This window comes from Perissodus microlepis, chromosome 16 (genome assembly GCF_051167445.1).
Source record: "Perissodus microlepis isolate ML-2025 ecotype Zambia chromosome 16, ASM5116744v1, whole genome shotgun sequence".
In the NCBI taxonomy this organism is placed as follows: Eukaryota; Metazoa; Chordata; class Actinopteri; order Cichliformes; family Cichlidae; genus Perissodus; species Perissodus microlepis.
The window spans coordinates 29,217,112-29,231,710 of NC_140476.1; the positions used below are offsets into that span (position 1 = coordinate 29,217,112).

The following is a 14,599-nucleotide window of genomic DNA, read 5'->3' on the forward strand; positions in this document are numbered from 1 at the left end:
AAAAAAAAAAAAGAAGAAAATGAAAGGATCACAGAGCTTCAGTCTGTGGTTGCTCACACAGTTTAAAACCCTCTGTGTCCTCATATTTAAAAGCTCATCACTGCTTTTCAGGATGTGAACAGCAAATGGTTATAATCAATGGACACACTAATCTATAAAGTCAGACTGAGGGAAAGGAAAAGGAATAATATAATAAATATTAAAAAAAAAAAACAACGAAAGAAGATGACCGCAAAGATGTAGTGAGCACAGAAAATCCTTAAATTCCCTTTTTGAACAGTGACGATTTTAAAGGAGGGAGGAACATCGACAAAGAAGAGGCCTGGAAAGAGGGGCAGACATTTTCAACCATTTGAAGCCAAATGTCCCAACACAACGATAAGTAACCCGATTAATCAGTTTCCACAAACAGATAAAGTCAGCCTTACACTTCTGTGGCAGAAAAACCACACTCCAGAGCTCTCTGAATGACCCCGCTCTCCAAGCTGCAGCCATGCCCGATGACTACTCGCATGTGAGAGGAGGAGGGAAAAGAATGTGCACCAGTACTAAGGGTCCTACTGGAAACCCTCACTCGAAAATTAGTTCCTACCTCTAAAATTACTACAGATGGAATGACACTAGAATTTAAAAAGGTTAATAAGCCGATTCTTATTTTGTGTATATAATTTAAGTATTTAGATTTTTTTTTACCTGCTTTTGAATTCTGTTTGGCCACATTTTTTTTAAATTTTTTTCTGAAATGTGGTAATGACAGACAAGTTAAAACTATTACTGTGACAAACCTACTGCTAACATCTACAAGACATGAACATTTTAAAAAAATAAAATAAAATGCCCAGTTGAATTTTACAGTTGACGATTTGCTGCCTTCTCGAGAGGGGCAGCCGTTTCATACTAACCTGCTGGATCCCCAAACAGAGGTAGAGGATGCTGTCCGGAGAGTAGCGCTCCCCACTGGGCCTGCAAACCTCCCTGACAAAACGGGACAGAGCCACGTTCAGCTCCTCTGAACTCACTGACAAGAGGTTCCTTTTTGGCCGGGCTGCAGGAGACAGGAACAATCACCAACTGATGTTAGCAAACACGCAGTGTTTTTTTATGTTTCTCAACAGGACAATCAATTTTTCTTTTCCAGCAAAGGAATGCACCTGGACTCTCATAGTGTAACTACTGAACAGGGCAGGTGGGAAATGAAGGGGTTCAGTGTACCTGCTTTGGAGCTTTCCTGTGCTTTGGTGTCATCCGACTGATCAGGAGGAGACAGTGCCCAGCGTTTCCAGGCATTGATACCGTAGCGAGCTTTGAGAGGCAGTGATCGTCCTTCTGAGGTTCTGTTTGTTACATTTGAAGAAGAGGACGACGCTACATCTGGCTTCTCCTCCACTGCCATCTTCTTGTTCCCCTTCAAGGCAAACAAACCCATTACTAATACATTCAAACTAAGTTTGCCATTGAAAATATTCTGGCACACATGTGTTATTACTTTTCTCCTGGATTGCGGTCGAGGTGCTGACTCCTTCGGTTCCTCCTTTGGTTCTTCCTTCAGTTCTTCCTTCGGTTCCTCCTTTGGTTCTTCCTTCAGTTCTTCCTTCGGTTCCTCCTTCGGTTCCTCCTTTGGTTCTTCCTTCAGTTCTTCCTTCGGTTCCTCCTTCTCCTCTGCCAGAACTGGAGGTAAAGCAAAGCCCATATCCTCATCCAGTCCCTCTGGAACAGGAGTGGGGTCTGAGGTTGAGAGAGGAAATAACACGCCTTCATGTAATATGTTTTTAAAAAAAAAAAAAAAAAAAAGTACATCCAGGAAATCAAAGCAAATCAACCAATCAAGCAAACTAAAGCTGGAAAACGTGGAATTCACCCAATACGCAGGTTTACATAAATCAGACAGATTCATCAATCCAAACTGTGTCCAGAACATGGTGTAACGACTTATTAACACTCTTTAAAATCCTTACATTAAAACCATCGATGTCAATGAGGCACAGAAAAAGGAAGAAAGAAGGAAAATAAAACTTGGATTGCAGGGCCAGTTGATGGCTTCATACTCCTTTGAACAGTAAGCCAAAGCTTAAAACCTCTACACCAATAGGCGTGATGACAGCAGCTCCAGAAATAACCAGAGGGAAGAATTTTAATCTCAATTACTCTACGGATCCATTAAAAACCCCATGCAGTCAGATGTTGTTACATAAGACAAGAAATAAAATGTGAAGATGAACACAGAGGACGAGTGAGCAGGTCAGAGTGGGCAACGAAGGCACACCATTAAATATACGAAGTCTTAAAATTTCATGAACAAAGTAATCTGAACACCTGAAATAAGGTTTATTAGAGGACTAGAGGTGGATCTTAACAATCGATCTAATAAAAATAGTTTGCTCAAGCTATGAACAGCCATTATTAGAAATTATCGTTAGGAATTGTATGATTTTATTTTTTTGGGGCATCAGTAATTCTTAGCAAGCGATGAAAACTACAGTTAAGAAAAAAAAACTGCAGTTATAGTTAATGCACAAAATACTATAAAACTGCTTTTACATCATGCCAAGGAATGCTCCTGACTCTGCGCCCCTTATCCAGTATTCTCAGGTTTACAGCTACATGCTCAGAAGACGTTTACCTTGAGGAAAGTCTGCCTCCAAGTCCAGGTCGGGCTCATACTTCTCCTCCTCTTCTTCCTCAGAGCTGCTGCTGGTGCTGCTGGAAGACTCCTGGCCTTCAGGCTCCCTCTTCACCTTCACAGGTTTTACATCTGAATCATAAAGAAGGGTAGATCCTCACTGTCATGGTTTGCTGCAGCTTTCTTCCACTTCTCTCTTTTTATCAGCATATATAAAGAAACTGTCAGAAGCTAGTATAAGGGCTGTGTTCGGCACCTCTCTGATAAGCAATCTTTTAACCCGTATATTCAATCCTGGCGTGGGCTCACCTGGCTTCCGATCCTCTGTTATCACCTCAGCCATGGTGATCAGGTCGTCCTCCAGAGGATCAGAGGGCACCTTGGTTTTCAGTTCGTTGATGGTCTGGACGATCTCTTCTGCCCCCTGCAGGGTAGTGGGCAAGAACACAGGCACAGGAACCTGGAGGGGACAGGGTATCAAATTAATTAGTAATCAGATCACCGACTTGCAAGTTTATCTTTATAGCTTGCGCAAATTTGTGTTTAATTATTTTTTTTCCTTCTAAAATTTAATAAGTTTAACTTTAAGCAAGGATAAAGCATATGCAGTATGCTCATGTCTTACCGGTACAGGCAGAGAGAGAGGAGTGGGAGTGACCTGTGAATACATATTCATAGGCATGGGAATGAACACGGGCACAGGTATAGGTACAGGCACGTACTCCCTCTTCACACCATCATCTACATCTGTGGGAACACACACGTCAAATCATTATGTAAGCCGGGTGTTTCAAACATATGGCTTGTGGACCAGAGCTGGGCACCCAGAGGGTCTAATCTTCAACCAGTGATTCCTCTCAGCCTCCAAGCAGACACACCAATTTCAAAAATCCTAAATCACCTTGTCAAGTTATTGCATTCACAAGACTTAAAAACGAAACAAAAATACAAAAAAAACTTGCTCTGACCTTAAGGTCAAGGACATCGGCATTCACACTAATCGGATTTTTTTAGTAGATGCAGCAGTGTTATCAACCTGAACATCCTACGTCACCACGTTTTTCAATTATCACATTTACAAACTTGGGTGTCTGCGCCACCCACCATCCTGGTGGCGTGACTACAAAATCCCATCAGCCTTTTACAACGGAGGGGTAAAAATTATTGGAAGACAAAATTCAATTGAATCCAATGTTTTTATTATCAGCCTGAGATCAAACTGGACTGTGTAAGATCTTAGAACTAAAATGAGCTATACATATCTGCCATAAGCAAACTAGTACAGCATACCTCTCTGAAGTTGCGTTTCACAGTTCACGTCCTCGGTCGTTCACGTATTTTCCTTAAAATCTAACAAATATTTGTTCCACCACAATTTTGCATAAAGCACAAATATCCTCCAATTGTTTAAAAGAGGAAAACACGGCTTGGGATGGCAAAATATCCCTGTACCGAGAGGTAGGAGGTTTGAAAGTAGCCAATCCAAGAACATTATTCGTCTCTCCTTTCTGCATTCCCGGCATGCTTTGCTGAGTGTTCTTGTCTCTCCTGTTTTGTTCTTCTTAAAGCCCTAAGGTGCCCCCCAAATGCATATTTATATTTATTATATTATAAAAACAGGCATTTATATTCATTTTTTGAATGCTCTAGAATCGTAAACCCTGCAAATTTCATGGGGTCGACTGTATTAATGGGTCACAAAGAAATGATTTTAAAATTATGAGTGCCAGGAATTTGTTAACGATTGTGTTTTTACCTGTCTGTAAGAGTTTGCTCTGCATGTGTGGCTTGCAGTAGGTAGCCTTGGTCAGTGTGAGTGGTTTGCAGAGCACCGCCTTGTTCTTTACATCTCTCACCAAACCTCCACCAGTGTATGCCGCAGTGCTCTGGTTTACCAGCTGCAACATGGAAGACAAAATAAATCAACAGAAGAATAATTGATTTTAGATGAACTAATAAGATCTGTGTTTTTCCAGGAAGTAAATCAGTTCCACAGGCTACATTTCAAAACTATTAGGTGGCAAATACATGAGCCAGAACATTAATAACGTAGCTGCTCATCAGGCTTACAATTCATCCCATTTCGCAGGTTATTGCCCATAAAGCAGCAAACATGAGCTTGACCACAGTTTGGGTTAAGTGGTCAGTGAGTATAGGTTTGATTAAACTTTGACCAATACCCTAGGAGGAGCATCAGTTGTCGTGGACAGATGGATATCTCGCCATGACAAAAACTCACGGGTCCTTTTGGCTACATGAGCTAAAAACGCTTTCAAAAAGGCAACTAGTGCTACATGACTTAAATACAAGTGCTTTGATCAAGTCACCTTTTAAATATTCTTACTTACCCCAAGTTTGGCCCCTGGCACATCAATCCCTGTAAGACAGAAATGGAATATATGTCAACTAACATTCACATATAAGCATGACTTTATTTCCATTTTTTGGCACTGGATAACATTTCCTGATACTTGACAAAACCAACTTCTGTTACAAGGATGTAGATATGTCCAAGAGCGACACTTTGAAGCAAAAACCTGGTTCTTTCAAGGACACAAAGAGACACACACAGTTTTTACCTAGGGTCGTATTCTCAGGGCCCTTCTGTGTGACCATGATGGGCTCATTCTGCTGGCAGTAGAACCTTAACAGGCACTCTTGATCACAGAACTGCTTCACCTCTGACCTCCACATCACAGACTCTGTCAGGTTACCCTGCACCTTACAACAGTCACACCTCGCCGCCTAGTGGACATGACGACATAGCTCTCGTTAATGTTCTCGCACTGTTTTTCCACATAGAAAAAACATGTATTTTATGGAGAGCGTGTCAGCAGACCTTATAGTACCAGTCGTTGAACTTCTTGGCACACGCCTCGCTGCAGAAGTCCCGGGTCATGCCTCCGAGCGGTCGGGTTACACCTCTCTTACAGAGTTGGTTGCAGTGGTTACAGCTCACACATTTCAGACCCAAACGCTTAATAAAATCCTGCTTGAATAACAACTTGCAACCTAAGGAGGGAAGAAAACAAACAAACAAAACAAACAGAAAATGAATTAAAGCTTACCAACAGGATATTTAGGACTTCAGATAAATGAGACACAGGGTTCAAATGACAAATATGAATGTCTAAATGGGCCAACAGCCAGCATGGGATGACATCAAATTGCCAATTCTACTTCAAGCAGAGAAGAGGACAGGCGATGAGTACCTTCGCTGCAGAATGGTCTCTTGACCCCCGAGAACTTGACCATCTCATGTAGTGTCTTCTCCTCTTGGCAGTACTCGCAAAATGTCACAATACAATGAAGCTTCTTGTAGTCTTCACAACACGTTTTGCTACAGAACTGGTAGACCTTATCCTGAAGGCAGACACATTCAGAGAAACGTACTGCAGCCATTCTGTTTTAAGATACATCAAAATTACATCTTCACACAGTAGAAATGCTCCCATGGCTTCTGCACCTCTCCATCTTTTTTCACTGCACATGACATCACTCACTATATCATAGGAGGCAGTATTAGGAACTTATCTTTATACATCATGCTTTCTAATGCAAAATATAGACGTGAATTTGTACAAAATTTAACGTAAACCGTCTTCTGGTGGCTCTTACATTCCTCTTGTGCAGGCCTTTACAATAAATTGTGCAGCACAACGGGCAAAGAAAAGTTCAGTTCTCAGACAAGCTTAGCAGATTTTAAAATAGTTTACACTGCTTTAGAGTGATATTTGTAGAAAACAAGAGGCACTCCGTGTTCCATCTTTATGAACGTTGGTTCACTTCAAGGATGGTCTCACCTCCCACTCCAGTATTTCAGGCTTTAAGCTGAACACTCCTCGACAGTAGTTACATTTCAGCTTGACTGTGCTGTTTGTGGTGGACAAAGGTGCCTGTCCATTGGTGGCTGTCTGAAGAGTAGCATTCTGTTTAAAAACAAAAAGTTTTAAACATGCATGCTTTCACAAACATCCTGAAGGTATATCCAAACGCATCACCAGCTTCAGCTAGATCCACAAGCTCATCTCTACACGTGTTTGGTATTACAGAAAATTTTATATTATAAAAATACATAAAGTCACAGTAGTTTTTACAAAATCTGTTTCCTCGTTGATATGTAAATGAATGCAACATGAGTCTTAAAAACTAATCAGGCCATAGACGCCACAGAGGAAACCTGCAGTATTTGAGCTGTTGAGCTCAATGAAAAAATAATCTTGGTTTTATTTTCTGCAACTTTGATGATTCTCATCTCCACTGTTATGATTAAGATCCCACATGTATTCAATCTTCCTATATATAAGTATGAACATAGGCATAAGTATCACAGGCATCAGAGCAGAATTTAATCAAGTTATTGAAATATTTACAGAATGGTATTAATATACCCGTTTTCCTGTTTACCTCATTTCAGCAGCATCCTGCTTCATCATCAAACACATGACAATAAGGGGTTTCATTCAGATACATCAAACAGCTACTGCGCCAACATGTCTTCTAAAGAGCCCAGATTTGTTTGAAATGAGTCTCACCTGGAACTTGGTTACACACTGTGAGCTGCAGAAGTTAAGGACATTTCCCTCTGGTAGCGTGGCCTGATACTGTGGTAAAGAATTCCTCTTACAGAAATGACAGGTGGGCTCTGTGCCTGCACACACAGGTGTTAGGCATTAAAACAAAGAAATAAAAGCATATCTGAAATGCAGGTCTTTCTAAGTAACTCTCATACTCAATTCATTTTGTTGGTAAAGTGATTCGGTTTTCTAAAAACTAATGAGCAGGTGTGGATAAACTAGTTCAAATGAGCCATTTTCTGCTTCCGGCAAACCAGTCAACCTAAATGCACTCACACAGGGAGATCATTTGATTGTGAACACAAACAATAAGCAACCCAGCACTTTTCAAACTAAATGCCTATTATGTTGCTCCCCACTTGCAGTGTTAATTATCCTAATGCCTGCTCAACATCTTATGGTACCTGTGCAGAAATATGGATCTCTAGGTTAAGTCTCTGGACTAAAAAAAGGCTGAAAGTGAAAGCTAAATTATGAGAGAGCTGTTTCAAAGTTACTGCTTGTGTATTGTGGTTACTCACTGATGACGGATGTTGTTGTCAGCTTGCCCTTGTTCATACAATTAACAGAGCAGTAGGAGACCATGGTGCCACCTGCCCCGACGCTATGGAGTACCTCTCCCGTCTTAATCAGTGTTTTGCAAGACAGGCAGCTCTCAAGTTTACTGTGAGCCTGAGAGACAGGGAAAGCACCACAACTTAACAAGACATCGCTAACTGATCATGCTAACAGATACAAAATGTGGCAACAACAAAATGTTTTGAATGTTTTGTAAACCTTCTGGGAAGCTAGCATCTTAGACTTCTGATGAACGCTTTCAACAGTCCACATGTTTGTTTTGAGATCCATTTCCCAACGTTTGGCCCAGAGATTAGAACTATTATTGAAACTTGCAGTGGTGACCTCAGGCTGTAAAACTACTCACTGGTTTTCTTAATAAAATGAATGTTTAACCTTTGAAAGACAAAAAGAACAATATGTTCACAAATGTTGTGAAAATGGAACTGAATACTTGAGACTATGCCATTTTCCTTGTTATTCATTTATTTTTTGAAAAAACAAACAAACATTAACAGAATGGCAGAATAGTAAGGTTTGGCAGATCTCAGGCTCATTCTCATTCACTCATTTGTTGTGGATTTATCCTTCAGTGGGACACCAACACTGAACCCCTACAATGTAATCTATAGTGTAATCTGACTTGCACCTCCCTAGAACAATAACTACGCACGGCGTTGCAACTATTGTGACTGGTCGGTTCAGTACTGTTGAGTCCTTGGGTGCTTTTCCAGCTACTTTTTTGCCACAGTTTTTGATTTTATCAATAAGAGAATATCACCATCATCTCATGCTAATCATAGCATTAATATACACTCACAAATGTCAACAAAATCAGAAACTCAGAATGAACATGAGGGAAAAAGAAGTGAAAAAACAAACTTTAGGACCAAATATGTTTGTCCCCCCCAAAAAAATGACGGAAAACAAGGAGCAAGGATCCAGGGGGGAAAGAAGAACGGGCATTTTATTTGTTTCTATTGTGTGGCACCGCATGTAAAAACACTGGGACACAATCATATGGTAATTAACACATAATGCACCAGCACAAGCATAAATAAACGTCCACCACTTACGTGGGTTAAATCATAGACTCACAAAGATTCCCCAAAGGAGTCTAAATCAGGCCTCAGGTGGGGATGCTGCCTGAGTAAAGGCATGTAGGAGGCAGGACGCACAAATCTTCTGCACTCACAGCAGCAGTACTAAGATTAACTGGACATCACACACTTTTTATTAAGGAGCTGGAAAATTAAAATACCCTGCATGTGTAAACAAAGGTTTAGTGGATTATATTCCACAGTGTCAAAGAACTGTAAATATGGACTTCAATTCTTACTCTAAAACAGACTTCTTAGTTGCATAAGAAAATTCACAATCTGTCTGATAAAGAAACAGTACAGCCCAGAATTGGACACACAGGCCTGTTATCTGCATGTTTTCTAACACTGACAGTGTCCAAGTGGTTTCCTGCAATTACTAGAGGAACGTCCAATAGGTTGCCGTTGCCAAGCAACAAATTAAATTTCAACCTGCAATTTTTCACAAACATTTCTCTCCAACATAATTCAGCTGTACAATGTTCAGGAAAAATGTATTAATAATTATGAAAGCTTGAGGGGAAAAAAAACAGAGGTGGGCCGAGCACTGGCATGCTCTGCTTGGATACTAACATACAACACAACTGCAAGAAGGACTGACCTACATCTCTGACCTGCCATTTGGTTAACAGGTGACAGGCAAACAATGACAGCAGTTCCTGAATTTTCTAACTCTACAAAACAACACAATAAAGACAGAAACTCAAAAAATATCCTCCTAAGTATGTAAAATAAATATAGTAGAACTTTTGAAATGTACTCTAGAAATAATTGTGACATGACTTCATAAAATTCAGAAATCTCTAAAAGGGCTGGTGGTGTAAGACAAACTAAAAGCACCAGCGTTGCTTCTGTCTGCACTCCTCCTTCAAGCCATATGTGAAACATTTGATCATTCAAGCAGCCATTTTGCTTTCTGTACAAAATTTGTAGGACTGACTCACTCCAGCTTTCATTCATTTTGTGCCTCACTTGAATATGTATTGCTGACAGCACAGCAGTGTTACTTAAATACCAACTTCTTCTTTAAAAAAGGCGGATGAGTAATGCAGGATTTATACTTTTAAATGGAATCTGCGACAGATGTACGTCATGACTGAAAACTCTTCTGAAACCCAACACCGTGACTTTACGTGCACCATCCTAGAAATGTAGCACACATACAGCACACTGAATCAGCCTGCAATGACTCAAAGTATTCACTGCCATTTTTACATTTACAGTTATACTTCTCTTGGTGCCATTTTTTAAAATCTCCAAGAAGAGAATGGATCAACTCGAAAAGAGAACAGCTTCCTGTTTATCTGTGTGCATGTGTGTGTTGTAGAAGTAAGAGTTTCACCACAGATAAATTAAAATTCCTCAAAGTTCTGGCCATCAAAGCAGCACCATGATGTCCTAAAATCCACTGAATAAAATAAAAGGATCACAGCTTTCCCACTGGCTCACCTGTTTGTACTCCCTGATGCAGTTCTGGCAGCAGAAGCGTTTCTGCTGACCGTCGACCAGAAGCGAGTGGTTGGCTGATGCCCGGCTGGGAAGGTAGTCACCACATTGCTCACAGCAGTTCATGATCAGACCATTGGCCCTGCGGTAAACGTTGAAACATGCGTCGCTGCAGATCTTATGGGTCACAGTCTTAAAGCTAACCTCATGCCGGATCTGCAGACAGCAAAACATCAGAAGGATCAAGAAGAGATGTTCACATTTTAAATGACATTTCTCCTAGTTGGTGTGGGTCATACTTTGTTTCAACTAATTTTAATGGAGTTCTAGCTTTGCTGAAAACATCCAACAGTAAAAAAAATAAATAATAATAATTTAAATTTAAAAAAAATAAAAAATAAAAAATACATACAACTAAAATCTCCAACTTGTTTTTCCACAAACAGTGGGTGGTGTTGAAATAATCAACAAAAAGATATGATAAATCCTGAATGCAGACTATAAAATCTAGTGGACTAATGTTAAACTAACAACAGACAATGATGGTAGAGCGTTCAAAAACAATCCAGAAAGACATTTTTTTAAAATATTTTTAACCAAAAAGTTTGTTTTTGGATGTGATCGTTACAAGACTAAGAGAGGGGTGCAGAAAAGAAAGCAAGATGTGAAAGGCTAAGCTTACAAACAGCAAAGCCAGGCAAGAGAAAAATACTGAATGAAAGTGTGGTGAGGAGAAACATAATAAATCAGATAACGAGGGAGAGCGAAATTGTCATACCACCATTTCTGACTATGTTTATTAAGAGTCAAGGAAGAGGGGGGGCTGATAAAGTGCAACAGGATTCAAGCATGAAATATTTATTTATTCAAAACAAACATCCAAGCCAAGGATGTAAATAATGAAGGGATGTTGAAGCCCAGCACAACAAGAGCCGAGCCCTGAGGCTCCGTGTGTGTAGCACCACATTACGGTCAAAGGTGTTTGGTTTTCTGATGCTTTTTTTTTTCCTTTTGCATGCTGCAGGAGCTTGCTTGTGGAGTTGAGAGTCCATCATCTATTTAGGTAAATGATGATGAAATTTACAGACCGTGGATACTACAAAACACACACACAGACCTGAACCTTTCCACTGTGCAGGTGTACCTAACGCACTGCTGAGTCAGTGTAAAATTCATGTGTTTAACCCCAGTGTTACTTTGGTTTTACTCATTGCCACTGAATTATTTATTCCATTGTTGTCATCAGAACCCAGTGCTAAGAAAGTTAGACAGACTGACCTCCGTGTGCTTGCCGCAGACGGTGCATTTGGTTTTGAGGTTTGATTTGGGAGGATTTTGCTTGTTCTCATATGCGCCTAAGCAGCCAGTGCTGCAGAACTCCTGGAAAGACTCGCTGGAGTCGACCTGGGCCACAATGGTACCCTTCATGTTTGTGATGTCCCTGGAAAACAAACACAGAGGCTTTGTGAGGAAAACATCTCCAGAGAATGTGGATTAGATAGCATAATAAAAGCTGTGCTCATTCATGTTTATGACAACTGGAAATTTGATTTTTTTATTTATTTATTTTTTAAACCTTCGCTTTCAATAAACTCTGTTGTTGCAACTTTACTCTTTTTTAATGAACTCCAAATGCACCGTATAATCGTAAATCCTAAATATAAAATATCTCCTTCAACGTCAGACTTACTTTTTGCACATGGTGCAGCTCTTCTTGGGGGCAGGTTTGTGTGAGAAGGCAGACAGACAGGTGGTGGAGCAGAAAAGGTGTGTGGAGCCTTTACGCTGGTAGGCTGTTTGGCCTTTTTTCAGAGGCTTTTTACAGTTTGCACAGGTCACCTGGAACGAGCAAACATAGTAATGATTGAACTGCAGGATGTTTCTCAACAGCAATAAGTAAACTGTCACCCTGCTCTACATACCTGGATTAAAAAAAAACAGTCCCAAATTTGCTATTACACAATCTTCTCTGTAAAACTGGCTAATCTACTATAAACCAAAGCAATAAAGGAAGTAACGAATACAGGGAAAGGGTCTTAAAAATTTCTAAAGAAAGTTTCAGTGCACTGTTTGCATAAATTACGTACAGCATGTAGTAGGAAGTGGGTAGCAGATTAGATTAACATATTAAGTATGTTTATACTTAAAACATACTTTTACTAAAAATATAAAAAGGGTAGACACAAAAAGTTACACTCTGCTTCAACCCTGGATTTAAATTCTGAAATGTAAAATTTTCCAGATCGTTTGCACTATAACTAACGCAATTACACAGGACTTGAATGACCACAGTGGATCACCTTGACTGTCCTGGGCTGTGGCTGGGAGCCTGAGGAGGAAGTAGTTGAGGAAGACTGGCCTGGAGGTTTGGGCAGCGAAGTGGCTGGTGATGGAGAGTCCACCCCTGTCTGTTTTTGGTTGCGGGGGACTGAAGCTGACTGAGAAATCCAAGAATCTGCAGGGAAAGACGGAAAGAAAGTTACCTGGAATTTTTTAAAAATGTATATAAATATATATAATGCTATGTCTGCACTAAACGTTGATCTGCTATACAGACATGAAACAATGACAACAATAATTTTAAGTAAATAAAGAAATAAACCTCCAGAAGTCATATTTAGAGGACTAGCTCCTGACAACAGCACCATCTAGAGTCTACATGGAGGTTGACAGGAACTGCCAAAAGGCTGGCATATAAACTCAAGTCCAGAAAGTGTATGATGAGCAAACACCAAACTTCCTGTAGATCTGCAATAACGCACATTTTGTTTAAGCACCAAATTTTCCAAAAAGTAAAAGAGTGGAGGGGGAGCTGTTAGTCAAGATGGATTTTAAAACTAATTTTATCAATTCTTACAATCACAGCCTAAACAAAGATTCCATCAAAAAACATGCTTTTGATTGGTCAATTCAATGCTTTGCTGAATGACACACTGTGTTGTTACAGAAGTCAAGCTGTGTTAAACTTTCAGTCAGACGGATCTGAGTTTGAGGAAATCATATTAGACAATACATAAAGAAATGCAGGCTGAACAACAATCTAACTGTCTTTCTGGTAATTCCAAATGAGAAAGGTTTGATGCTAATTTACATAAGGTTTACATATGAAAACACTGAGTGTGTTTACATGGACACTGTTATCCTGGTTATCAAGCTGTTGTATGGGTATGATTACTGTCTGCTGTATGTGCTGGTGTCTGCAAAACTTACAAACACAAAATCCACACCATGACATTCATGGAACCATTTAATTAGAAAGATTCGTTGTGGTTGTTGACCTGACATTATCCTGTGACCCGTCTAAACAGATAAGGACATTTTTCTCCCACCTATGTATTATTTAATTCCATCATTAGTTAAGAGATCGGTGATCTCTTAAGTTAGGAGTAAAAATGACTACAGAAACAGAAAACAGCATCACCAATCTGAATAAAATCCACATGAACACAAAAGTTGTCTAAAGCAGCGGTCTCCAACCTTTTTTGCGCCACGGACCGGTTTATGCCCGACAATATTTTCACGGACCGGCCTTTAAGGTGTCGCGGATAACTACAACAAAATAAAACTAGTACCGGTACCGAAAAAAAGAAAATTTATTCATAACACACGTGAAAAGACCCAGGAAAACCGAGTAAACGATAAAAACGATAAAATAACGCTGAAAACCGATAAAAACCCTGAAAACTATACATTTCACACCTGAGCCTCAACTCTCGCGGCCCGGTACCAAACGACTCACGGACCGGTACCGGTCCGAGGCCCGGGGGTTGGGGACCGCTGGTCTAAAGTTTCTGGCCAAAGATATTAATCTGCACCTGACTGACTCTAGGATTGTGATTATATTAAATGTCAACGAGACATCCAGCACCCATTTTCTTTTTTTATTTGAATTAGTATGAGCAACCCTCCATTCTAAATGAGTTGGTCATTAAGAACAGAGCTAAAGAGCGATTTCAAGGCAAAGTATTGAAACACAACAACTTCTCCAAACCACACACACACACCATGTCGTAACCAAATCCAAACATCACATTCCTTTTATGCCAATTTCAGCATTTTAACATGAGAAAAATGTTATGTTCCTACCTGCTCTATTGTGTGTGCCCATGTCCCCATTCTGTACCAGTTGGCCCATGGGACCTGAGCCCCGCCCAGGGTTAAAGGAGGCGGTTGGTCGACCAGATGGGGTGTCAGGATTCAGACTGAACGTATTGTGGATCTGTAGACCATTTTCTTCCACCTGGCCCTCACCTGCCTAAAAACACAAGTTAGTTATGTTAGTGTCAAAATATTAGAAA

At 40.1% G+C, this 14,599-nt stretch overlaps 1 protein-coding gene across 3 annotated transcripts in view; it reads right to left on the bottom strand.

Moving 5' to 3' along the window:
• Nucleotides 1-14,599, bottom strand: part of zmym2 (zinc finger, MYM-type 2) — a 33,915-nt gene that overhangs the window by 5,237 nt on the left and 14,079 nt on the right. For all 3 annotated transcript variants that reach the window (XM_084908929.1, XM_084908930.1, XM_084908931.1), the window contains exons 3-21: nt 14,388-14,556; nt 12,602-12,756; nt 11,992-12,140; nt 11,580-11,742; nt 10,305-10,517; nt 7,719-7,869; nt 7,156-7,271; nt 6,424-6,549; nt 5,833-5,983; nt 5,460-5,632; nt 5,200-5,365; nt 4,969-4,997; nt 4,377-4,518; nt 3,246-3,367; nt 2,930-3,080; nt 2,621-2,752; nt 1,487-1,725; nt 1,213-1,405; nt 903-1,045 (exon numbers count right to left, since the gene is read on the bottom strand). In XM_084908929.1, the coding sequence (XP_084765055.1) occupies nt 903-1,045; nt 1,213-1,405; nt 1,487-1,725; nt 2,621-2,752; nt 2,930-3,080; nt 3,246-3,367; nt 4,377-4,518; nt 4,969-4,997; nt 5,200-5,365; nt 5,460-5,632; nt 5,833-5,983; nt 6,424-6,549; nt 7,156-7,271; nt 7,719-7,869; nt 10,305-10,517; nt 11,580-11,742; nt 11,992-12,140; nt 12,602-12,756; nt 14,388-14,556 (2,883 nt within the window). The remainder of the gene's footprint in view (nt 1-902; nt 1,046-1,212; nt 1,406-1,486; nt 1,726-2,620; nt 2,753-2,929; nt 3,081-3,245; nt 3,368-4,376; nt 4,519-4,968; nt 4,998-5,199; nt 5,366-5,459; nt 5,633-5,832; nt 5,984-6,423; nt 6,550-7,155; nt 7,272-7,718; nt 7,870-10,304; nt 10,518-11,579; nt 11,743-11,991; nt 12,141-12,601; nt 12,757-14,387; nt 14,557-14,599) is intronic.